This window comes from Mesoplodon mirus, assembly GCF_964341445.2.
Source record: "Mesoplodon mirus genome assembly, chromosome: 4".
Lineage (NCBI taxonomy): Eukaryota > Metazoa > Chordata > Mammalia > Artiodactyla > Ziphiidae > Mesoplodon > Mesoplodon mirus.
The window spans coordinates 30897114-30921934 of NC_138979.1; the positions used below are offsets into that span (position 1 = coordinate 30897114).

At 38.6% G+C, this 24821-nt stretch overlaps 1 protein-coding gene across 9 annotated transcripts in view; it reads left to right on the forward strand.

The window, feature by feature from the left end:
- The window catches only part of TJP1 (tight junction protein 1), a gene marked incomplete at its 5' end in the record, with an annotated part of 252576 nt that overhangs the window by 147819 nt on the left and 79936 nt on the right, over positions 1-24821 (forward strand). For all 9 annotated transcript variants that reach the window (XM_082618294.1, XM_082618296.1, XM_082618298.1 and 6 more), the window contains one exon: positions 12694-12750. In XM_082618294.1, coding sequence (XP_082474420.1) covers positions 12694-12750 — 57 coding nt within the window. The remainder of the gene's footprint in view (positions 1-12693; positions 12751-24821) is intronic.

Below are 24821 nucleotides of genomic sequence, written 5' to 3' on the forward strand. Positions count from 1 at the left end.
TCCATTTTCATGGCTGCATAGTACTCCGCTCTGTGGTGTGCTGTAATTTATTCAGCCGTTCTCCCAAGTTTGGTCATACAGGTTGTTCCCAGTATTGTAGTTACAAACTGCTACCATGAATACCTGGTACATATGTATAGTCACATTGTTGGAGGATTATCTTCAGGACACATTTCCTAGGAGTGGGATCTCTGGGTCAGAAGGTTAGGTACACATTCAGTTTTGTTAGGTATTGCCAGATTTACTTTTTTTTTTGTGGTACGTGGGCCTCTCACTGTTGTGGCCTCTCCCGTTGCGGAGTACAGGCTCCAGACGCGCAGGCTCAGCGGCCATGGTTCACGGGCCCAGCCACTCCGTGGCATGTGGGATCTTCCCGGACCGGGGCACGAACCCGTGTCCCCTGCATCGGCAGGTGGACTTTCAACCACTGCGCCACCAGGGAAGCCCCAGTATTGCCAGATTTACCTCCAGAAAGGCCGGATGAATTTGCATTTCCCCTGGAAATATTTGTGAGTGAATATAGCCTCACACAGTCTTGCCCTTCGACTGCTTTGGCAGGTGAGAAATGGCATCTTGGTGTTATTTTAATTTGCATTTCTCTAATTATGATTGAGTTTGAACATTTTTTTCGAATCTTAATATCCTTTTTGTGATGTATTTTTTCCCCATTTTTCTACTGAATTTTTTTCTGCAGTTTTTGATTTCTTTATGTTTTAGGGATATTGGCTCTCATGGTGTATCTTGCAGTTTTCTTAAGACTTTGTTTATGGTGTTTTGTATTTCTTTTTTTGGTCAGGCAGACATTTAAAATTTTTTACGTACTTTGTTTTATTTCCGTTAGACTTTGAGTTATGCTTAGAAAGTCTTTTCCTACACCAACATTAAAGAGGAATTCACCCAGGTTTTCTCTAGTACTCGTATGGTTTTGTTTTTTACATTTAGATTCCTAAATTCATTCGAAGTTTATTTTTGTGTGTGGTGAGATATAGATCTAATATATGTTTTTTCCAAATGACAGCCCAGATGTTCTAGCCACATTTATTAAAAAGTGCATCTTTACGTTAGTAATTTGAGATGTTACCTTTCCATACACTGATTTTTCCAGTGATTTGAAGGTCTGTTTATGAATTTTTCCATTTTATTCCCCTGGTCTATTTGCTTGTGCCCCAGTATCACACTTTTAATTGTAGATGCCTTGTAGTATGTCTTAATTAAGAGGCCATACTTGATAGGGCTAGTTCCCCCCTAGTAGTTTTTCTTTTGCAGTGTTTTTTTTCAATTTTACCTGACTTAAAGGGAAACGTATTCTTATGTCTGGCTTCTTTTGTTCAACACTGATCAGTGTTCATCCATATTGATTTGTGTAGTTAGAGTTTATTCATTTCATGGCTCTGTAATTTTCCATTGAGTGAATGTTGCATTGTTTTCACTTTTATGATTGGTGGACATCTAGATTGTTTTTGGTTTTTGGCTATTAAGAATAGTGCTTTTGGGCTTCCCTGCTGGTGCAGTGGTTGAGAGTCCGCCTGCCGATGCAGGGGACACAGGTTCGTGCCCCGGTCCGGGAAGATCCCACATGCCGCGGGCCTGTGAGCCATGGCCGCTGAGCCTGTGCGTCCAAAGCCTGTGCTCCGCAATGGGGGAGGCCACAACAGTGAGAGACCCGCGTACCGCAAAAAAAAAAAAAAAAAAAAAAAAGAATAGTGCTTTTGTGAACATTCTTGTAAATATATGTCACATTTCTGTTGATCGATCATACAGTATGCTTATTTTACCCAGCTTTCCAAAGCAGTGATACCAATTTACACTCCTACTAGTGGTGAGTTTTTTTTTTTTTTAATAAATTTATTTATTTATTTATCTTTGGCGGCGTCGGATCTTCATTGCTGCGTGTGGGCTTTCTCTAGTTGGGGCGAGCAGGGGCTGCTCTTTGTTGCGGTGCACGGGCTTCTCATTGAGGTGGCTTCTCACTGAGGTGGCTTCTCTTTGTTGCGGAACATGGGCTATGGGCGTGCAGGCTTCTGTAGTTGTGGCACGTGGGCTCAGTAGTTGTGGCTCACGGGCTCTAGAGTGCAGGCTCAGTAGTTGTGGTGCACGGGCTTAGTTGCTCCGTGGCATGTGGGATCTTCCTGGACCAGGGCTCGAACCCATGTCCCTTACATTGGCAGGTGGATTCTTAACCACTGTGCCACCAGGGAGCCCACTAAGTGGTGTGTTTTGATTAGAGTGTTCATTATTATTTTCTTTTAGCTTATTGTATGGTTGTGTAGTAGCCTTTCATTGTGTTTTTAATTTGTATTACCCTGTTGATTAAGGAAGTTGAGCACTTTCCCACGTGTTTACTGTCCTCTTGTTTGAAGCGCTTCGTCAAGCCCTTAGCCCATCTTTTCTGTTAGGTGCTTTGTCTTTATTGATTTTCTGACTGTGAATACTAGATTCGTTAGATAGATATTAGCAGGTTAACTTTAAAAGCCCAGATTTACATGAAAATAAGTGATACTGCTTCTTTGTTTGTATGGGAGAAGTCCTAAGTTTTAATAACCAAACAGCTTGCATTCAGACTGGTATATTTACTTCTTACCGAACCTTGATCTATCACAACTGCCACCTTAATAATGAAGTTTCAGCCTTAAGATGCCTGGTTTGGGAACCAGGAGGGAGCTGCCTGGTGGAGTGTGCCCAAGTGAAGCTTAGCAGTTGAAACACAGCTTGTTACTTTACCTTAGACATTTTGTGATTTGTTTAAAATAGTTTTAGGGTTGAGGTGAAGTAAGGAGGCTGATTTTAAAGAAATGTGGCCTGTCGAGTGTGCAAATTTGCTGTTTTCCATTGAGTGCTTTGTTAGAGAAGTATCATGGTTTTTCATATATTTTATTATTTAGAAATTGAAAAGACTTCCTAAAACTTTTTAGTTTTTTTTCTTTTTTTTTTTGAAAATCACATAGTGATTTAGTGAGGAGGAAGAATGACCAAAGAAACTCCAAAACCAGACGTGTTAACTACCCATTCAGGTTCCTTTAGTAGGTTAATTATATTCTTCATTTTAGCAGCTAAAGAAAGAATGTTCTTGATTTTGATAAGAATTTGATGAATTTGCTCATATATGATAGTTTAGAATATGACTTAGATGTTCTACTGCCCAAAGCAAATGTGGTCAAGATAGCATTCTTTTGTACCTAGCAATTTTCAGCTCCTTATTAATCTTGTCATTACCATTCCTTTTTTTTTTTGCTCTGTGAATATTTATTTTTAATTTAACTGTAGTGATTTACAAGATCATGTTCCAAGTGTACAGCTTCAGATTCTTTTCCATTATAGGTTATTATAAGCTATTGAATATAGTTCCCTGTACTATACAATAAATCCTTGTTGTTTATCTATTTTATATATAGTGGTATATATCTGTTAATCCCTGGATATATACCCAGGAGTGGGATTGCAGGATCATATGGTAGCTCTATTTTTAGTTTTTTAAAGAACCTCCGTACTGTTTTCCATAGTGGCTGCACCAATTTTCATTACCACCAGCAACGTACAGGAGTTCCTTTTCTCCACTCCCTTTCCAGCATTTATTATTTGTAGACTTTCTGTTGATAGCCATTCCAACAGGTTCGTGAGGTGATACCTCATTGTAGTTTCGATTTGCATTTCTCTAATAATTAGTGATGTTGAGCATCCTTTTGTGTGCCTCTTGGCTATCTGTATGTCCTCCTTGGAGAGAGATCTATTTAGGTCTTCCGCCCATTTTTTGATTGGGTTGTTTTTTTGATACTGAGGTTTATGAGCTGTGTGTGTATTTTAGAAATTAAGCCCTTATCGGTTACATCATTTGCAAATACTTTCTCTTAGTCTGTAAGTTGTCTTTTTGTTTTGTTTATGGAAAAACTTTTCAATTTTGAGTTAATGTTAGAGAAAAGTTGCAGAAATATTAGAGTTCTCTTATATGTTTTATTCCACTCCCCTTACGTTTTACGTAACTGTAACTGTAGAACAGTTATCAAGGATAAGAAATGAACAATGATCCAATAATAACTAAATTACCCACCACATTTGAATTTTGCTAGTTCTTCCTTTTTCTCTTCCAGGATTCCACTTTGCCTTTAGTTGTTACTTCTTTTTGGTGTCTGACTCTGTAACAGATCCTCAGTTTTCCCTTTGTCTTTTATGACTTTTTGAAGAGGATTGGTTATTTTTTAGAATGCCCTTCAACTTGGTTTGTCTGATGTTTTTTCATCATTGGAATGAAGTCGTGCATTTTTGGCAAGAATACTATAAAAACCATGTTGTTCATCATCTCAAGGGGTTCATGATATTGATCTGTCTTATTATTGGTAATGTTTACCTTGGTTAAGATGGTATTTCTCACTGTAAAGTTACTGTTTCTGTAATTTATAAATATTTTGGAGGAGATAATTTGGGGCTGTGCTTAATTTAACTGTTAGTCCTCAAACATTCACCCACTAGTTTTATCATCTGTGGGTGGATCTTTATCTGCAACAGTTTCTGGAGTTTGGCTGATGGTAATTCTGTTTTCCCTTTTCCTTTCACATTTAATTGAAATTCCACTCTAATGAAGAGCTCTCCCTTTCCCATTTGTTTATTTGATTACATCAGTTATGGACTCAAGGGTTATCATTCTGTGGGTTAATGTCTAATGTTATTATTTTGTTGCTCACATTATTCCAGCTTTGGCCTTTAGAAGCTCTTTCAAGCTGGTGTTCTCTTAACAAACCCCCATAATTTTTTGAGCAGTACCTTCATTTCTAGTGCCACATGATATTCCAGGTTCATGCTGCATTTTCCCTGACCCAGCCCTGCAACCAACCCCTTCTCTGAGAAATTCTGGTTTGTTTTATTAAAGACTAGTATTTAGAAATTAAGATCTCCATGCTAGCTGTGCTCATTGCAGTCCTTCTTGCTTCTAGGCTCTCAGCAGACAGAGCTAGGAATCCTGTAGGCATATGCATATCTATAAGACTCTTATTTCTGTATCTATTTGCATGTATATTGAAAACCATGGGTTTACACTGATACCTCAAGATTCCGATCTCACATCATAGAGTTCAGTTTAGCCTCCCTCCTTTTCTTATTTATAGTTTTTTTCTCCAGCAATAGAAACCCAGCTCTCATTATCTATTATTTCTTCACTTCTAGTATACACGCAAAACAGTTTAAATTTTTTACCCATTTCTCCCCTCACCCCTGGAGAAAGACTTTTGTATACATAGAGGATAATATATCATGGAACAATACTGCTACACAAAAAGATACACTCAGAAATATCACTTCCTCATCTATGCTACCCCATTTCCTTTCCCCTTTCTACCTGGAAAAAATTTGAAAGGTCTTTTATCCACTTTCAGCCATTAGAAGATGTCAACCAAAAAAGTTTTATTTTTGATAACTGGAAAGCACTAAGTTTTCGAGGGTATCTGTAACTGTCCCTGATGAGAATTTCTCAGGGTTTAATGGTAGCTTATTTAAGCTGATATTCTTTTGTAACAGGGGAGAGCTAAATCGGACTCCACGTTGGATCTGTTTCTTGGACTTTAACCTTTGCTTTTTGTTGCCTTTGTTATTATGATCACACATAATGGTCTGCCTCAGGGAACCCTGTCCACCTGTAGTTGGCTGCAAGAAAAAAGAAACTAACGCATCCCCTCACCGGGGCTGGTCATTCCAGGAGATGTTTTGCAAGACTGCCTTTTACTTTACTTCCTCACTGCCTCTCCTTCTCTGATTCTATAAAAGAAACTGGCATCCAGACCCCGATAAGATGGTTTTTCAGAGACACTAGTCTGCCATCTTCTCGGTCTGCCGGCTTTCCGAATAAAGTTTATTCCTTTGCCTCAACACCTCATCTCCGATTCATTGGCCTGTCGTGGTGAGCAGAGCGAGCTAGGACTTGGTAACACTTTCACTTTGATCTTAGGACATTGGCAAATACAGGAATTTATCTGTGAAGTTACTTAAGCAAACCTCTAGCTTTGATCAACCAAAAAAATTCTAGGCCCACCTGTGTCTTTCTTCCAGCTCTTAATATTTTCTAATCCTATCCATTTCATTGTCTGTCTCCTAAATTGTCAGCCAAGGAGTGAACACACAATAAAGTATTTGAAAATTTAACTGGTGTTGAGAATAGTGGGATGTCAGATGCTCGATTTACTTACTTTCTGTTGAGGCTGTCATCCCACAGTTGCTGCAGTGTCACTTTGATCATTATTTTTAGTTCTTATGCTTAGTGAGTTCTTATCCTGTTTGTGAGATTTGTTGAATTCCCTGAGTGTCTCCAAGACCACTCTTCATTTGACTTCAGATTCATCTTTTTTACTCTCTCTTGGACAGGATATCTCCATTTTGAGAGTTTACTTGACAGCTCTTCAGATCAATCCAAATGTATATTTTCCCCACCTTTTAGCACATACACTAGTCTCTGTCTTTGTACTTTATTTGCATAGCAGTGATCACATTTGAAATTAAATGCTTAACTGAAAGGTCAAAGAGGGGCAGGGGTCATTTGTTTTATTCACTAAAACTTAGGTTGTACTTCTTAAGTTCCTGGCTCAACCTTATCTCAGTAGGTAATCTTGCTTTCTATTTTGGATGGAAAGCAAAAAAACAAAAACAAAAAACAAAATACTTTGGAGGGCAGGAGAATTCAGAAACAATTCAGCATAACAGCTTTGCATACAGAAGAAAAACTCAGAGCCACCAGTGTTACCTCTCTCTTTGCTACTTGATATTCCTAGTGGGGGACCACAAGTCATCAGGAAAGAGTGCTCAGTGTGCTTTATTTAAGAGATAGTACTGGGCCTCCCTGGTGGCGCAGTGGTTGAGAGTCCGCCTGCCGATGCAGGGGATACGGGTTCGTGCCCCGGTCTGGGAGGATCCCATATGCCGCGGAGCGGCTGGGCCCGTGAGCCATGGCCGCTGGGCCTGCGCATCCGGAGCCTGTGCTCCGCAACGGGAGAGGCCACAACAGTGAGAGGCCCGCATACCGCAAAAAAAAAAGAAAAAAAAAAAGAGATAGTACTGAATAAACTATTTAAAGTATATATTTGATATGTAAAGGTCCAACAGTTTAAAAAATATGAAAATTTTATTTTATGGTATCTTCCATTTTTATATTTTGTTTTGGTGTATTCTCTGGACAATAAATGACATTTTTATATTAGTTCCTCACTGGCTGTTCCTTTTCAGGTTCCTTAGGTTCTTCCTTTTTTCCCCCTCAGAATATTTGTGGTGCACAGGGTCATCTTAGTCCTTTGGTAATTGGATCTTTTCTCTTGGATTCAATACTACTTTGTTGATTACTCCTAGATCCTTATCTGTGCCAGATCTCCTACATCCACCTGCCTACTGCCTATATCTCTGCTTCAGTATTTCCACAGGCACCTTAAATTAAAGGTGACTAAAACTCAATTTGTAATCTCTTTTTCTGCTGGCTTTTTCACGCAGCTGCTCAATTCAGAACCTGTAACAGCCATCTTTAGCTCCTCCCCCCTCTTTACTTCCACTTTCTAACTGGTTTCCCTGCCTCAACTCCCTCTTCCACATCACAGCCATCAGAATGAGTCCTGACTATGGAATATGACAGCCTAAAGTTCCTTAGTGTCTTCCCATTGAGTTTACAGTCCTTAGCGCTACATTTGTTGCAAGGCCTGTTGGGATGTCTTCTGCAGCTTCTCTTTTTATTTTACCCTTTCCCTATTCCACAAATGGTACTGTTCAGCCACATCAAAGCCAGCTTTCTGTGCAGCATTAACAGCCTTGCTGATACCCTGTTTCTTCTCTGGAAACATCTTTCCCCACTTTCTTTCCTGGTCATCCTTCAAGCTTGAACTCGGATGTTTCTTTCTCGGGGACTCAGTCTCCCATCTTCTCAAGCAAGCAGCGTCCTCTCCATCCCCCGTGGCACCTCGTATACACATTTATCTAGTGTTATAAGCCTTTCCTTGAGTCCTTAAGGAGGTAGAAGGACCTTTTTTTTTTTTTTTTTTGCGGTACGTGGGTCTCTCACTGTTGTGGCCTCTCCCGTTGTGGAGCACAGGCTCCGGTCGTGCAGGCTCAGTGGCCATGGCTCATGGGCCCAGCCGCTCCGCGGCATGTGGGGTCTTCCCAGACCGGGGTACGAACCCGTGTCCCCTGCATCGGCAGGCGGACTCTCAACCACTGCGCCATCAGGGAAGCCCAAGAAGGACCTATTTTTGATCTCTACAGCACTTAGCATAAATGTCTGGATTGAATAAATGAATAGATTGTTTTTAAAATTACAGCCATAAGGATGGTAAATTTTAACTGGCTATATACCCAGTTAATATTAAGGAGTTAAGATTTTCCTTCATTTGGAGAACACTGGCTTTATTCCGTCTTGGATTTGGTCTTCTCCCAGTTATAGGTTCATCCCTTCTTGTCCGTTCTTGTGTTCTCCTGTCTTTTCCCCACTTGATCTGTAATCAGCCCTAAAGGACAGTGAAACTGCCTAGAATTAGGATCTTAAGTTTTGGCAGGAAGCCCTTCAGAGTTGGTGATCTGAGTAGTGTCTTTGCCAGCTGGAGCTTAGAACAAAGAAACCAAACAAACTCTTGGCACTCTCTGAAATGCAGCTTTTTGCTTCTTCAGAAATTGTGATTCTGGTCAGTTGACACTGACTTAGAAGTGTATGTAGAACTCAGAGTCCAGTGGCCACGATTACAGTCCCTCTGGATGCCTACAGTGCTTCACTAGTTAGTGAATTTGCAGCCTGTTTGGAATTGAAATTACAGTCTAATAGAATTTTGGAGCTGGACAGGACTTTTTACTTGAGATAATGTCATACCATTCCCTAAATGAGGAACACTAAGGTTATTTACCTAGTTAATGGCAGATTTGGGCTGTGATCTTGGTATTTCTGGCTTAGTTCATTTTCTGTTTAACAGCATCTTCCATAGTTATAGGGAATGATAGTGCTGTAATCATTCTTAGAGGAGTGACACTTTTTTACTTGCGGTCTCCCCACAAGCCTAAATGTTTTGGGAATGAGATTATTCATTTACCAGAAAATCCTTCTGCCAGTTATTCATTCTGCTTTTTTTTTCCTGTAAGAAAAATGACAAGTAAGCAATTTTACAATAAGGATGATGTTTCAAAAATTATTTGAGTAAGTAGTAGATGAACATAATAGAACATTACAAAAGGGCTCACAGTGAAAATGTAAGATTCCCTACCTCCCTGCCCCAATTTCTCTTTCTCCACCCCAGAGGCCACTTGTTTTTTTAGGTATTCTTTCAAAGGAAATCCCCTTTCTCCTTTTTCTAAAGTATCAAAATTTTAGTATTAAAATCTAAAGTATCAAAATTTCTAAAGTATCACATTTAGTGGTACTAAAAGTTTTTTATATCTGTTCTGGCCTTCAGTTTCTGAGTGATTTAATAAGAATCTCCTCTCACCACCTCCCAACATTTTATATTCACTTTCAAACATAGCAAAGTTGAAAAAATTATAGTGGGTACTTGAATCCCATCATTTAAGATTCTACCATTATATTTTACTGTATTTGTATTCTCAGTTCCTTCAGAACTCCTCATAAAGTCTGCCTAGTTATATAAACAACCATGGATACAATTTTGCTGCTTTTGCCACTGAAGGAAACCAAAGGCCTGAGAGTGGAGAGAGATGGAATGGTCCATGGTTTAAACTAGTAACACTTTTCTCTGTGTGTGTGTTTTAAGTGATTAGGATCAGCAAGGCATAACAACTTATTTATATTATGGATTCAGTTGCTTTAGTGCACAGGTTAAGAGCCTAACTGACCACCCTTTTTGATGTTTCGTTCTCTCAGCTTCTTTCTTGCACATTGGTCTCCCTTCTGATAAATCAAGCTAATAATGCTGTGTTTTGCTTTAACAGAGAAGGGAGCTATTGTATTACCCATTTTGGGGAAGCCATTGAGTTGGTTGAGTTGTGTACTTTTCTGAAGAAACATTAATTTTAATTGGAATGCTGAGAACAATTGTTTTAGTATTTTTATTTTTCCCCTTATATAAACAAAATAACCTAAATTTCTTATTGTACTAGAAGCTTGTACATTAAGACCTTATTCTATAAATCCCTTACTAACGGGATACTTTTTTATAATTAACAATAAAACAAAATAATCTTAACTATTACTTGATTTTTCCTAAAAGCAAAGTTAAAAATAGATATTTGAAGTTTCAAGTGGGATTTGATGAATGTGGCTTAAAATATTTTGGCAGTTTATTCTGACTGGGAATGGAGAAAGGAAAGCAAAAAAAAAAAACCTAATGAAAAAAATATTACCCATAATCCCTTCACTTTGAGGATGATCTGTGTTAACATTTTGTATATCCTTTTAGCCTTTCTTTTCATATTCACGTTCAAACAAAGGATAACAATATACAAGCCATTTCATAATCTGCTTTTCCTTCCTTCACATTAAATGAATTTCCTCATTTGATTCATATTCTTTTTTTTTCTTTTTGCGGTATGCGGGCCTCTCACTGTTGTGGCCTCTCCCGTTGCGGAGCACAGGCTCCGGATGCGCAGGCTCAGTGGCCATGGCTCATGGGCCCAGCCGCTCCGCGACATGTGGGATCTTCCCGGACCAGGGCACGAGCCCGTGTCCCCTGCATCGGCAGGCGGACTCTCAACCACTGCGCCACCAGGGAAGCCCTGATTCGTATTCTTTTACTAGATAGTAAATTGTGTGGCCATTAAAACCATATGGAGGATGATACATTTTCATTCCAAAGAATATGTTATGGAGGTCCTCTTTGGTTATCAGATCACTTTCAGTTTGCACTGATAGGAAAGGAATTAAAAGGGTAGTGAAGCAGTGCTGCTGGTTTAAGAAGTAGATCAAGGCAAGACAAGCTTAAAGCCATGCAAGCAGTTCTCATTTTTAATAAGTCAGGTAAGATTGGACAGACTGGCAATTGCAGATTTTTTTTTTTTTTTTTTTTTTCTTTTTGCGGTATGCGGGCCTCTCACTGTTGTGGCCTCTCCCTGTTGTGGCCTCTCCCGTTGCGGAGCACAGGCTCCGGACGCGCAGGCCCAGCGGCCATGGCTCACGGGCCCAGCCGCTCCGCAGCATATGGGATCCTCCCAGACCGGGGCACGAACCCGTATCCCCTGCATCGGCAGGCGGACTCTCAACCACTGCGCCACCAGGGAGGCCCCCTATTGCAGATATTTTTATCCTGTATATTTTAGTAGGATTCTTGATGTTTAGCAGAATTACTCATATCATCACTGTGTCACATTGATGGAGGTATTTTTTAAAATACATAAATGCTGGTCAATTTTTTTAAAAAACAAAACAGCTTTGTTTCCAGCAGAGGTCTCATTAAAAGGAGGTTTTGCTGCACTTGACTGAAAGATTGAAACAAAACGCTGGTTGACAGTTCTTATCTATGGGAGTGAACAGAGGGATCCTTTCTCTCCCTCTCTTATTCATCTGGCAGGAAAGTTAATCTAGTTGCTTTGTATTTAGGGAAGCAGGCTTTCTTTATAGGGATTCCTTTTCTAAAGTGGCATTAATGTTCGATTAAAGTTGCTGTGGGAAAGGAGGAATGGGCCCAGGGCCCCTTGGTGGACATGTTCTCATGATGGTAGTGACAGCAGTGCAGCAGAAAACACACCTTATTTGTGGAATAGACATTGATCAGGCTGGGTGACAAGTGATGTCCTGGAAGCATCGTGCTCAGCATTCTCACTTCTGCCCTACCTTGTGATACCTCTGAAAAAGCCTTTAAACAACTTGTAGATATATATGTTCAGGAACCCCAATTGCAGAAAATGGTAACATTAAAAGAGATTGAATTACTTTAAGCCTCCAAGAGCAATTAACCCAATTTATAAGAAAGTTATTTTGAATTCTTTAATGTCTATCTCTTAGATAGTGATTTATTTCTCTTTTTAGTAAAAAGTTCTTGACAGGAGAAGAACCTGAACTACACTGACATTTGAGCACCTTTATTGGAGCTTGCACCACTTTTATTTTATTGCAGTTCTTTGGGGCAGGGAGTTTGGAATTGTTTATTTGTTTTTCTTTTTTGTTTCTTTTGCGTGTGACATGGGCATGTGTGCATGATATGTATATTAGAAAAGCCTTTTTCTTCAGGGTTATAAACAAAGCTTGAAGATAATTCTGTAGTAAAACTGAAACTAGGTGGAGCAGTCATGTTTTAACTGATACTGAAGCAGCCATTGACCAAACCTATCAAATGGTCTTATCTGTTTTCCTGTGATACTTGTATTTATAATTACTGAGTTCAGAGGTATTTGGCGTTTCCTTCCTTTGCACAACGTTAAGGAATACTTTTAAATGTTTTATGTGTTGTTCGCTAGATATTTTAAAATAGTATTCCAACTTCTGTTCATTTCTATCTGATGTTAAGTATAAAGTTGCAGAATTAACTTGAACACTGATTTCAGCTGGCATGAAATGAATATAGAGTGGCATCTGTCCAAATTAAGTTAAAAACAAAGGAAGTTCCTGTGTGTAATTTCCTGTCTCTTACAACAAAAACAAAAGCAAGCAAAAAACCTTCTATAATTATTGAGCCCTTTTCAGAGTATCTAATATTGAAAGTAGGAATTTTGGTATTTTACTGTTTGTTTGCTAGCTGTTCTCATTCACTTTATTAGACATTTTCTTAAAAGATAATTATTGTTTTTCTTTTCCTTTATCAGAACACAGCAATGGAGGAAACAGCTATATGGGAACAACACACAGTGACACTTCACAGGGTGAGTTCTGTTGGCGTAAATAATCTGTGTGTAGGTCAGGATACTGGAAGCTTTTGAAAACAATAGAGGAAAGCCAGATGTCAGGAAGCCAGAAGAAAGGGGAAGAACTTTTCTATATTCCTTTGTTTAAAATTAGAGTTGCAATAAATTCTTTATTAAGGTCAAAAGTGAACATGATTACTTTTTCATATATCCTTTTGGTTGTTATTTGTATATTGCTGTTTTTAATCATGACTTAAGAAATTAAGTGGTTTATTTTTAAAAACTTGATCAGATAAAAGACACCATATTTTCGTGTAAATTGTAAACTGTTTCAGCTTTTCTGAGTAATATGTATGTATTGTAGGCTTGGGGTTTAAAATTGAACAGGGTCATGCGAGTAATAAAATCTTAAAAGATACTCCTTGATTTGAAACATGCAGAGCCAAGCTCTTGCTTAAGCAATTGCAGATGGGCAGAGAGCAAATCGCAGTGAGCTTGGTAAGAGTAAGAGCTTTGTGGGACTTCCCTGGCGATCCAGTGGTTAAGACTCCGCGCTTCCAATGCAGGGGGAGTGGGTTTGATCCCTGGTTGAGAAACTAAGATCCTGCATGCCACACGGCACTAGAAATAGATGGAAAATTCTGGAATAAGAATTAAATAAATAATAGCTTTTTTTTTTTTAAAAAAAAAAAGAGCTTTGTCTGAAATGAGACTGCCCTGAATTTGAATCCTACTGCTGCCTGCTTCCCTTTAGAAATGAGCAAGTGACCAAACCTGCCTTTAAAGCATTGGTTTTCAGTGTTAAAAATGGGGCTTATGCCACCTCATGCTTGACATAAAGTAGTGCCTCCCATAAATCTCTCCTTTCCTCCCTTTGAAGAGAGCTGAATCTACTGATTACCCTTCTCCTTATAGAATGTACAGAAAGAGATTAGAGAATATTTAAATATTTTACACTTACTATTTCTACCAGCTATATCCATTACTAGGAAAATGGAAAGGGGGAAAATCATGTTCCTGAACCACCCTGCACCTGACTATCTCGTGAATCTTTGAATCTACACATGATAGACAATGGGTAAATTAATTATTAAAAAACAGTGATTTCAGATAAGACTTTTTTATGTCTCCCTAAATGGTGAAAGAAATCATTAAATAATACTAACCTTAACTTTTAATTTATAAAGCTAAGGTATGGCTTGAATTTGTTTGAAATGTGCTGATAGATAGCATATTTAAATCAGATTAAACATATACCATCATACCTTATAAATGTTTAATTGGCTGGTTTTTATAGAAAATTTGGTGTTTTACCACATTACATTTATTTTCTTAATACCTTTATTATTTTTATTGGTATAATTTACACACAGTAAGATTCATCCTTAGTGTACAGTTCTGAGTTTGACAAATGCATTTAGTCATGTAAGTCATATAACCACCACTTCAGACAATATAGAACAATTCCATCACCATGAAATTTTCCCTTGTGCCATTTGTAGTCAACCCAGTCCGCTTACCCTGAGCACTGAGTAACCACTGATGTGTTTTCTGTTCCTATATGTCTGCTTTTTCTCTCATGTAGGTGAACTCATACAATACATAGCCTTTTGAGACTGGTTTCTTACACTTAGCCTAATGCACTTGAGATTTTTCTGTGATGTACTTATATCAGTAGTTCTTATTGCTGAATAGTATTCCATTGTATGAATGTAGAATAATTTGCTTATTCATTATCCAGTCTTGATACCCTGGGGCGGTTTCCAGTTTTTGGTGATTGTGAATAAATCTCTAGTGTACTGGTTTTTGAATGAACATAGCTTTTCATGTCTCTTGGGTAAATTCCTAGGAATGGAATTGTTTTTAGTTTGTAGTTCTCTAAAGACTAATGATTTTGAATATCTGTTTATGCGCTTATTTGTCATCCATTATTTTCTTTGGTAAAATGTGTTCAAATCTTTTACCCATTTTTAATTAGGTTTTTTGTTTTCTTATATTGACCTTAAAAATGGGTTTACTTGGGATCAAGAAAGAATTGCAATTCAGGGTCTGCAGCCACTGCAAGACACAGGTGCAAGACTCCAGCAAAAATAGAACTCTTTTATAGAGGGGGAAAAGGAAGTTGGGAGGGCTGTAGTTAACAGAGTCCATTGGAGGAATTGAGAGTTCAGAGTGTAGTGGTTTTTCATTGGCTGAATTGTGACAGTCTGTCATTGGCTGAGTTCTTGGCAGGCAAGAAGAGGAAGTCTTTCTTCTTGCTGGGCTCTGCTAACAGCACCGTGTATGAGTTCTCCCCCTTCTGGCCTCCCAACTCTGTTTTTTTTTGGGGGGGGGGTGGTCCACGGGCCTGTCACTGTTGTGGCCTCTCCTGTTGCGGAGCACAGGTTCCGGATGCGCAGGCCCAGCGGCCATGGCTCACGGGCCCAGCCGCTCCGCGGCATGTGGGATCTTCCCTGACTGGGGCACGAACCCATGTCCCCTGCGTCGGCAGGCGGACTCTCAACCACTGCACCACCAGGGAAGCCCCCAACTCTATTTTAATTGAGGTTTCTGTTTATTAATTTTTATACTTACTGTTTTTTTAAACTGTGGTAAAATACACATAACAAAATTTGCCATCTGTCCAGTTCCTTTGTCCATTTTTAAATTGGGTTTTATTTGTTGAATTGTAGGCGTTTTTATATATTCTGGTCATTAACCCCTTATCAGATATATGACTCATAAATGTTTTTTTTTCCCATTCCATGGATTACCTTTGTACTCTGTTAACTGTGTCCCTTGGTGCACAGAAGTTGTTACTGAGTTTTGAGAGTTTTGAATATCTTCTGGATACAAGTTCTTTAATAGGTATTGTTTTGCAAATATTTTTCCCAGTTTGTGGCTTACCTTTTTCCTTCTCTTAACAGTGTCTTTTGCAGAGTATAAGTTTTAAATTTTGATAAAGTCCAATTTGTTCGTTTTTGCTTTTATTGATTTTGCTTTTGGTTTTGTATCTGAGAAGTCTGCCAAACCTAAGGTCCCAAATATCTTTCCTATTGTTTTCTTCTGGAAGGTTTTGTTTTGTTTTTTGTTTTTGTTTTTTTTAAATTAAATTTTGTATGTATTAAGATTTCTTTAGGGGATTTTTTTTTTAATACGGATGTCCAGTTTTTTGAACAACCATTTATGAAAAGGTTATCCTTTTTTCGTTTAATTGCTTTCTCCCTTTGTCAAAAATCAGTGACCATATACGTGTCGGTCTTTCCCTAGTCGCTTCTATTGATCAGTGTGTCTATCCTTTGCCAGTTACTTCTGCCTTGATTATTGTAGCTTTATATTAAGTTGGAAATCAGGTAGTGTGAATCCTCCAAACTTATTACTATTATTTTTAATTATTTTGACTAGTTCCTTTGTCTCTGTATATAAACTTTAGAATAAGTTTGTCAAATTAAAAAAATCTGTTAGGATTTTTCATTGGGATTGCATTGAATCTGCAGATTAATTTGGGGAGAATTGACATTTTAACGGTATTGAGTATTCCAAACTATGAATGTGATGTATCTCTTCATTACAGTTTTGTAGTTTTCGGCATACAGATTCTACACACGTTTTGTTAGATTTCTAGTCAAGTATATTTTTTATGTTTCCTCATGCTATTGTAAATGGTATTTTTAAAATTTCAGTTTTTGATTGTCTATTAATATGTAGAAATACAATTGATTTTTTTTTTTTTTTAATAGTGAACTTTAAGTTTTCTAGAGTTCTTGGAACTTCTTTGGTAGATTCTTTGGCATTTTTCTATGCAGTCATCTCATCTGTGAAGAGAGGCAGTTTTATTTCTTCGTTTTTGATCTATATGCTGTTCATTTCTTTTTTTTTGCCTTATTGTACTTGCTAGGACTTCCAGGATGTTGTTGAATAGGGACAGTAAGCAGGCATCCTTGCCTTATTCCAAATTTTAAATGAAAGCATTCTTTCACTATTATGTATGATGTTAGCAGTAAGGTTTTTGTAGATGCCCTTTATGAGGTTAAGGAAGTTCCCTTGTATTTCTGTTTTGCTATTTACTAGGTTGAGGAAGTTCCCTTTTATACTTAACTTTGCTAAGACGCTTTTTTTTTTCTTTTTAAATCATGAATGGATGTTGGATTTTGCCAGTGCTTTTTTTGTAAGTATTGATTGAGGTTATCATACGAGTTTTCATTTTAGTCTGTTGGTATCATCAGTTTCTTGCTTTTTGGATGTTGAAGAGCCTTTCATTCCCAAGATAAATTCTACCTAGTTGTGATGTATTATTCATTTTATATATTGCCAGATTGATTTGCTAATGTTTTATGAAGATATTTATTTCTGTGTTAATGAGGAATATTGGTTAGTACTTTTTCCTTGTGTTTTTATTGGTTTTGGAGTAAGGAAAGCTACCAGCCTCAAAACAAGCAGTTGGGAAGTATTCTTCCCTGTTGTGTTCTGTGGTAGAGTTTGTGTACAACTGAAGATATTTCTCCCTTAAATGTTTGGTAGAATTCACCAGTGTAGCCATCTGGTTCTGGAGTTTTCTTTGTAAGAAAGCTTTTAACTATAAATTTATTTTCTTTAATTTTATATAGGACTATTCAGGTTATGTATTTCTTCTTTGTTAGCTTTTGGAGATTTTTTTGGTAACTTTGGTAGTTTGTATCTTTCAAAGTATTAGTTCCTTTTATCTAAACTGTCAAATTTATAGACATAAAATTGTTCATGACATTCTCTTATTTTAATATTTTAGGATCTGTAATGGTGGCCCATTTTCATTTATGATATTGGTAATTTGTGTCTTCTCTTATTTCTTGGTCAGCCTGGCTAGAGGTTTAACAATTTTATTGACCTTTTCAAAATACCAGCTTTTCTTTTCATTGATATTTTTTTATTTTCTGCTTTGTATTTCACTGATTTCTGCTCTTATTTTAATGTGTCTTCTGCTTACATTGGGTTTAAGTTGCTCTTCTTTTCATGATTTCTTAAGGTAGAAGCTAGATCATTTGAGACCATAGGTGTAATTTGACCGTATCACATTACATTTGTTTTTTCCTAATACCTTTTTAAATAAGGAAAATAAAATAAGACAATTAAATTAGCTAAAGTACGTTTCTCCTTTCTACAGTTTTGCCTGGTTTTGTCGGTTGTGGGGAAATGTTAGGTTATTTACTACAGAACTTAGGCAAAGTAGGAAAAGATTCTGAATGTTGAGAAAACAGAATCTGATTTTTTGAATGTGTTAAAAGTGTCACACCGGGCTTCCCTGGTGGCGCAGTGGTTGGGAGTCCGCCTGCCGATGCAGGGGACGCGGGTTCGTGCCCTGGTCCGGGAGGATCCTGCGTGCCGCGGAGTGGCTCGGCCCGTGAGCCATGGCCGCTGAGCCTGCGCGTCCGGAGCCTGTGCTCCACAGCGGGAGAGGCCACAGCAGTGAGAGGCCCGTGTACCGCAAAAAAAAAAAAAAAAAAAAAAGTGTCACACCAACTCATGGTAGTTGTAATACTCAGGCAAGTCTGGAACTCCTGTCTAGAAAGAAGCTCAGTGTAAACTCCATTCTGTAGCTGGGCTCTTCTTGTGCTTCAGTTTTCTTTTGCCCTGAGGGAGGGGGGTACTAGCCCAGAAAAATGTCATCAGAAGATACATGGAGATAAGATGAGTATATAGTTCATAATTCTTTGGCTTTCAAACATGTTAACTATTGTGCTGGGAACACAGAGCTGCGTTGCCTCTGGGCCTCATCAGAGAGGGACTATGACAGAATGGAAGTCCTCAACAACCATCCCTCCAGGATCGTTTTTGAAGGTTTTTAAAAATAGACCTGTCATTGTAAGCCCAGAAACTTATGCCAAAGCGTAATCCAGTTGACTTCATTTTCCGAGGCTGCAGAACTATACTTTCAGATATCTTTCCTTTGGTATTCTGAGTTGTTCAGAATAAAATTTAGACTGTCTAGAGCACTGTCAGCAAACTTTTGCTGTAAAGAACCATATGATAAATAAATACTTTAGGCCTTGCAGGCCATAATTCTCTGTCACAACTTCTCAACTCTGTAGCTGTATTGCAAAAGCAGCTGTAGAGTAGGTTAACAAATGGGTGTGGCTATGTTCCAGTAAAACTTGCCTATTTACAACAATGGGCAGCTAGCTGGATTTAGCCTGCAGGCCATAGTTTGCTGACCACTGATCTAGAGTAGTAGCTCTCAAGGTTAATTGTAAAGAGGAATCAACTGGATCATGCCCAACTACCAGAGATTCTGATTCATTTGGTCTGGGATGGGACCCGTAATATGTATGTTTAAAAATGCGTGTTTGAAATGGAGGGCCATGTCCTTTGGCATCACATTTTTAAGAAATGCTGACAAAGGAATGAGAGAAAGTTATTCTCCTTGAGGTGAGCCAAGTGAGCTTTTGGAATAGTAGTAAGTGACCGAGATAATTTGAGACTGTATGCTTTTGGCAATAACCTGGAGTTACAGATATTGTGTCTTGCCAGGTAAGGGCTTGGTGTACTTAGTTATGCCCAGTAAAACTTATTTTCACAGGAGGCCAATCTGTTCAACAAAGTCACTCTTAGGAGATCAAATAGCAGCATTGTCTAGTAGCAATATAATGCAAACCACAATGTAATTAAAATTTTCCTAGTCTTCACATTGAAAAATGTAAAATATGGGTGAATTTTATGATAGATCTCATTTAACTCAGTATATCCAAAATGTTGTCATTTTCAACATGTAATATTTAAAAATTGGTATACTGTACTTAGCTTTTTTTTCCATACTGAGTCTAAAAAACCAATGCACATCTTGTAATTTCAGCACCTTTCAGGTAAGGCTAGCCACATTTTAAGTGCTCAGTAGTTGTGTGTATAATGGCTATAGTATTGGCAAGTGCAAGTCTGTAGCTTGAGATGGTAGTTGCATCCAGAGGGTCTTGTGTTCCACCCCTCCCACCCATGATATACCCACAACTTTCTTTAGTTTCAGATGTTCTCCCTTAGAAAATGTACATATTTTTATAATTCTTTGAGAAATGAATAAATACTCAGGAATGAGTTGGTCATCTCTACTTTTCTATTTTCTGAAAAAAAACTACATGAAAGATTAAGTGGGCTTCCCTGGTGTCACAGTGGTTAAGAATCCGCCTGCCAGTGCAGGAGACACGGGTTCGAGCCCTGGTCTGGGAAGATCCCACATGCCGCAGAGCAACTAAGCCGGTGCGCCACAACCGAGCCTGCGCTCTAGAGCCTGTGCTCCACAAGAAGAGAAGCCACTGCAATGAGAAGCCCATGCAGCGCAACGAAGAGTAGCCCCGGCTCACCGCAACTAGAGAAAGCCCACACACAGCAACGAAGACCCAACACAGCTAAAAATAAAAAAAAAATTTTTTTTGATTAAAAAAAAAGATTAAGTGAATATTTCTATATTAAAGAATTAAAGGGTTGAGAGAAGTTAGAGAGAGGCTTGGCCAAGATGGCAGAGTAGGAAGACTCTGAGCTCACCTCTTTTCATGGGTACACCAAAATTAACACCTGTTTATGGAGCGATTATTGATGAGCAAGACTGGAGGCATAAAGATCTACAGCTAAAGATAGTAAGAAGGAACCACAGTGAGATGGGTAGGACGGGTGGAGTCATGGTCAAGACCCATACCCCCAGGTAGGCGACCCACATATGGGAGGATAATTACAATTGCAGAGGTTCTCCCCAAGGAGTAAGGGGTCTGAGCCCCACATCAGGCTCCCCAGCCCAGGGGTCCTGCACCAGGAAGATGTGTCCCCAGAATGTTTGGCTTTGAAGGCCAGCAGGGCTCACTTTCTGAAGTCCCAGAGGACTATGAGAAATAGACACTCCACTCTTAAAGGGTGCACGTAAAATTTCACACCCTCTGGGACCCAAGGCAGAAGCAGTAATTTGAAAGGAACCTGTATCAGACCCATCTTCTGATCTTGGAGAGCCTCCTGGAGAGGCAGGAGACAACTGGAGTGCACCCGAGGAACATGGACATTGGCAGCAGACATTAGGGGAGCTCATTCTACCACGTGGACACTGGTGCTGGCAAGAGTCATTGTGGAACCCTCCCTCTAGCTCATCAGCACCAGGACCCACAGGGCCCTGCAGCCAGACACCCTAGGACCTGGCTGCACCCACTTCTGAGTTGGCACTAGCCCTGGGGCAAGCTTCACACACCAGTGGGCATGCACCAGTCCCAGCACCCCCTGGGCCTCAGCCCCATTCACCAGTGGTTCCACACCAGCTCTGGAACTCCTGGGCCCTGCAGCCAGAGATCCCAGGACCTGCCTTTGCCCACCAGTTGGCCGATACTAGCCCTAGAACCTGGCTTCACTCACTGGTGGGTGGGCATCAGCCCCGGGATCCCCTGGGCCCCATCCCCACCCACCAACTGTGTGACACCAGCCCCAGGACTCCTTGGGCCCCTCAGAATGGCTATCATCAAAAAGTCTACAAATAACAAGTGTTGGTGAGGATGTGGAGGAATATGGGAACCCTAGTACACTGGTGAGAATGTAAATTAGGGCAGGCACTATGGAAAACAGTATGGAGGTTCCTCAAAAAACGAAAAATAGAACTGCCATATGATCAAGCAGTTCCACTTCTGGGTATATATTCGAAGAAAACAAAAACACTAATTTGTAAAGATACATGCACCCCAGTGTTCATAGCAGCATTATTTACAATAACCAAGATATGAAAGCAACCTAAGTGTTCATCAACAGATGAATGGATAAAGAAGATGTGGTACATATATATGTAATGGAATATTACTCAGCCACACAGAAGAATAAAATAAGGTCATTTGCAGCAACATTGGTGGACCTAGAGGGTATTATGCTTATTAGACAGAAAAAGACAATGTATGTTATCATGGGTATGCAGAATCTAAAAAAATAAACTAGTGAATATAACAAAAAAGAAACAGACTCACAGATACAGAGAACAAACTAGTAGTTACCAGTGGGGAGAGGGAAGGGGGGAGGTTCAGGATAGGGGTAGAGGGTTAGGAGATACAAACTACTATTTATAAAATAAATAAGCTACAGGGATATATTATATAGGACAGGGGAATATAGCCAATATTTTATAGTAACTATAAAAGGAGTATAATCTATTAAAACTTGTATCACTATGTTATATACCTGAAACTAATATTATAAATCAACTATACTTCAGTAAAGAAGTTTTTTTAAACAATATGTTGTACACCTAAAACTAAAAAAAAAAAATCAAATGGAGAAAGTATGTTGAAAGCAAGGTATCTAGTTAAGAGATCATCTAAGGGCAAGCAGCTAAGTGTTTCAAATAGGGAGGGGATTGAATAGGAGGTAAAGTTGGAACAAGGGTGCCAAGACAATGCAGTGAGGGAAAGAGTAGTCTTAACCGATGGTACTGAGACAACTGGTCAACAGCATGGGAAGTAATGAATTTTGACTCCTACTTCACACCAAGAACAAAAATTAACTTAAGATGGATCATAGACCTAAATGTAAGTGCAAAAACTGTAAAACTTTTAGAAGAAATCACAGGAATAAATCTTTATGACCTTGGGTTGGGCAACGGTTTCTTAGATATGATCTTGAAAATAAAAGCAACAGAAGAGAAAACAGGTAAAATGGGACCACATCAAACTTTAAAACTTTTGTGTTTCAAAGGAAACCAAGAAACTCTCAACAAGAAAGTGAAAGGATAACCCACAGAATGAGAAAGTATTTGCAAGTTACATATCTGATAAGGGGACTTGTATCCAGAATATAGAAATTCAGTAGTAAAAAACCCAAGTAATTCAGTTTTTTAAATGGACTGAAGATTTGAAAAACATTTCTCCAAAGAAGATACAGAACTGTTTAATAAACATATGAAAAGATGCTCAACAGTACTGACCATCACGGAAATATATGTCAAAAATGACAGTGAGATACCCTGTCACACCCTCTAGAATGGCTGTAATCACAAAAGCAGGCAATAATAGGTGTTGATGAGGATGTGGATGTTGGCTGGTGGAGCCAACTGTGGTTAAGCAAGGTATTCCACAAAAGGTAAACATACGTAGAATTACCACATGACCCAGCAATTTCACTCCTAGGCATATTCCCAAGAGAAATGGAGACAAATAGCGACATAATAACTTAATAAACATAGTTGTTCATAGCAGCATGACTCATGATAGCCTGAAAGTGTAAAGAACCCACATGCCCATTAACTGATGAATGATGAATAAGCAAAATGTGGTATATCTATATAATGGAATATTGTTCAACAGTGAAAAGGAATGAAGTACTGATACATGCCGTGACATGGATGAACCTTGGAAACGTTATCCTAACTCGAAGAAGGCAGTCACAAAGGACCATTATTGTATAATGCCATTTATATGAAATGGTCAGAACAGGTGAATAGACAGAAAGATAAGTGGTTTTTAGGATGGGGGAATTTAAGGATGATGGCTAAAGGGTAGGGAGTTTCATTTGAGGGTGATGAAAATTTTATGCAGTTGATTGTGATGATGGTTGCACAACTCTGAACATACAAAAAACATAGAATTGTACATTTTGAAGAGTGAATTTACGGTAGGTGATTTACATGTCAATAAAGCTATTGTAAGAAAAGGGGCCAGGGAGGGGGAATCCTACATATTGGTTGAGTAGCTCCAGGCTAGTGTATGGTGGGTAGAAGGTAAGCATTTACACTGAGGTAAGCATGTAAGCTAAGCTAGGCTTGTTTTATCTGGTTGAAGGCCATTGTGTACATTTATAGAGTGTATTATGAATGTTTCATATCCTTTATTTAATTCTCTGTGAAATAGGGGTTAATAACCATGTGTAATAAACTGAGTCTCAGAAAGTTCTAGTGAAATGTCCCAAAGAGGTACATCTTGGACACAGGTCTCTGGACTCATCATATAATGCTCTTTTCACTTATATGTAAAATTTAATTTTAAATATTAGAAATACTTATGGAATATAATATCTGAAATTCAGAACTCATAATTCTACCACATAAACTACATATATATGTAATAAAATTGATAAAAAGTAGTAACCTTGTTAAGGAAGGAGCCAAAATTTTGGCTTTTTGTTTGTTTTTTTTCTTTTTTTTTTTTTTAAGTATAGAACATTGGTGGTGAGGTCAGTTTTGTGGAGAAAATGACAGTTTGGAGAAGGGCAATTGGAGGTGTCCTTTAAGAAGCTGGAAATAGGAAAGTGGAGTAAGAATTAGAAATGAAAGCTATAATTTTGGAAACAGAGCCACAAGCGTGAGTAACCAACGGGCTGATGAAGGACGCAGAGGTAAAAAAGAACCAGTCTAACAGTCGTAGACATTTAAACAACATTTTGAGAACTACCAAGGTATAGTGGAAAAACTGTAGGGGTCTTATGACTTCTGAACTAGTTTGGGCTTACCACTAACTGATTTTGAACAGGCCTTTCAGATCTCTTGGGACCTCCTAGAATTAAAGTGTTATCAGAGTTGATAAAATCCTAATGTCTCTGACCAAGTCCACAGAGAAGTCCTACATAAGGTCTAGTTGGCAGGTAGTGGAGTGACACATAGGATTCCAGGCCTTCTGAATTCATTTGTAGAAAGGAAGTTGAACAAATGATTGCCGAGGAACCATTTGAAAAAATTGGATCCATCCATTTAAAAAAATTTTGATCCCCGTGTTCACTGTGAAAACACATGACTAGAATAGTTTCCATAGAATGTTGAGGGTAGATTGGAAGAAGAAGAAGGGGAGAGGAGTCAAACTACAAAAACTATAGGAGTAAAACTGTATAAGGTGAGAAAAGTTAGAATTAAGTTAGTTGGTTATAGAAATTTGGCATGAAAAACAGAAGAAAAAAGGCAGCAGGGAGAATCTTTAAGTAGAGAATTGGGCATATTTGAAGGAAACAGAAAAATCTTTGGAGGAGAGGTTATTCATATTATGTAGTTATATTTCTGCAAATGAATCAACAGTCAACCTTCAGGAATTTTTTTCCCTTTTTAAAAAATCTTTTAAGGAATCAAGAAATACTATAACAGATAAGTGGGCAAACCTTTTCTGTAAAAGGTCAGATAGTAAATAGTTTCAGCTTTGTTGGCC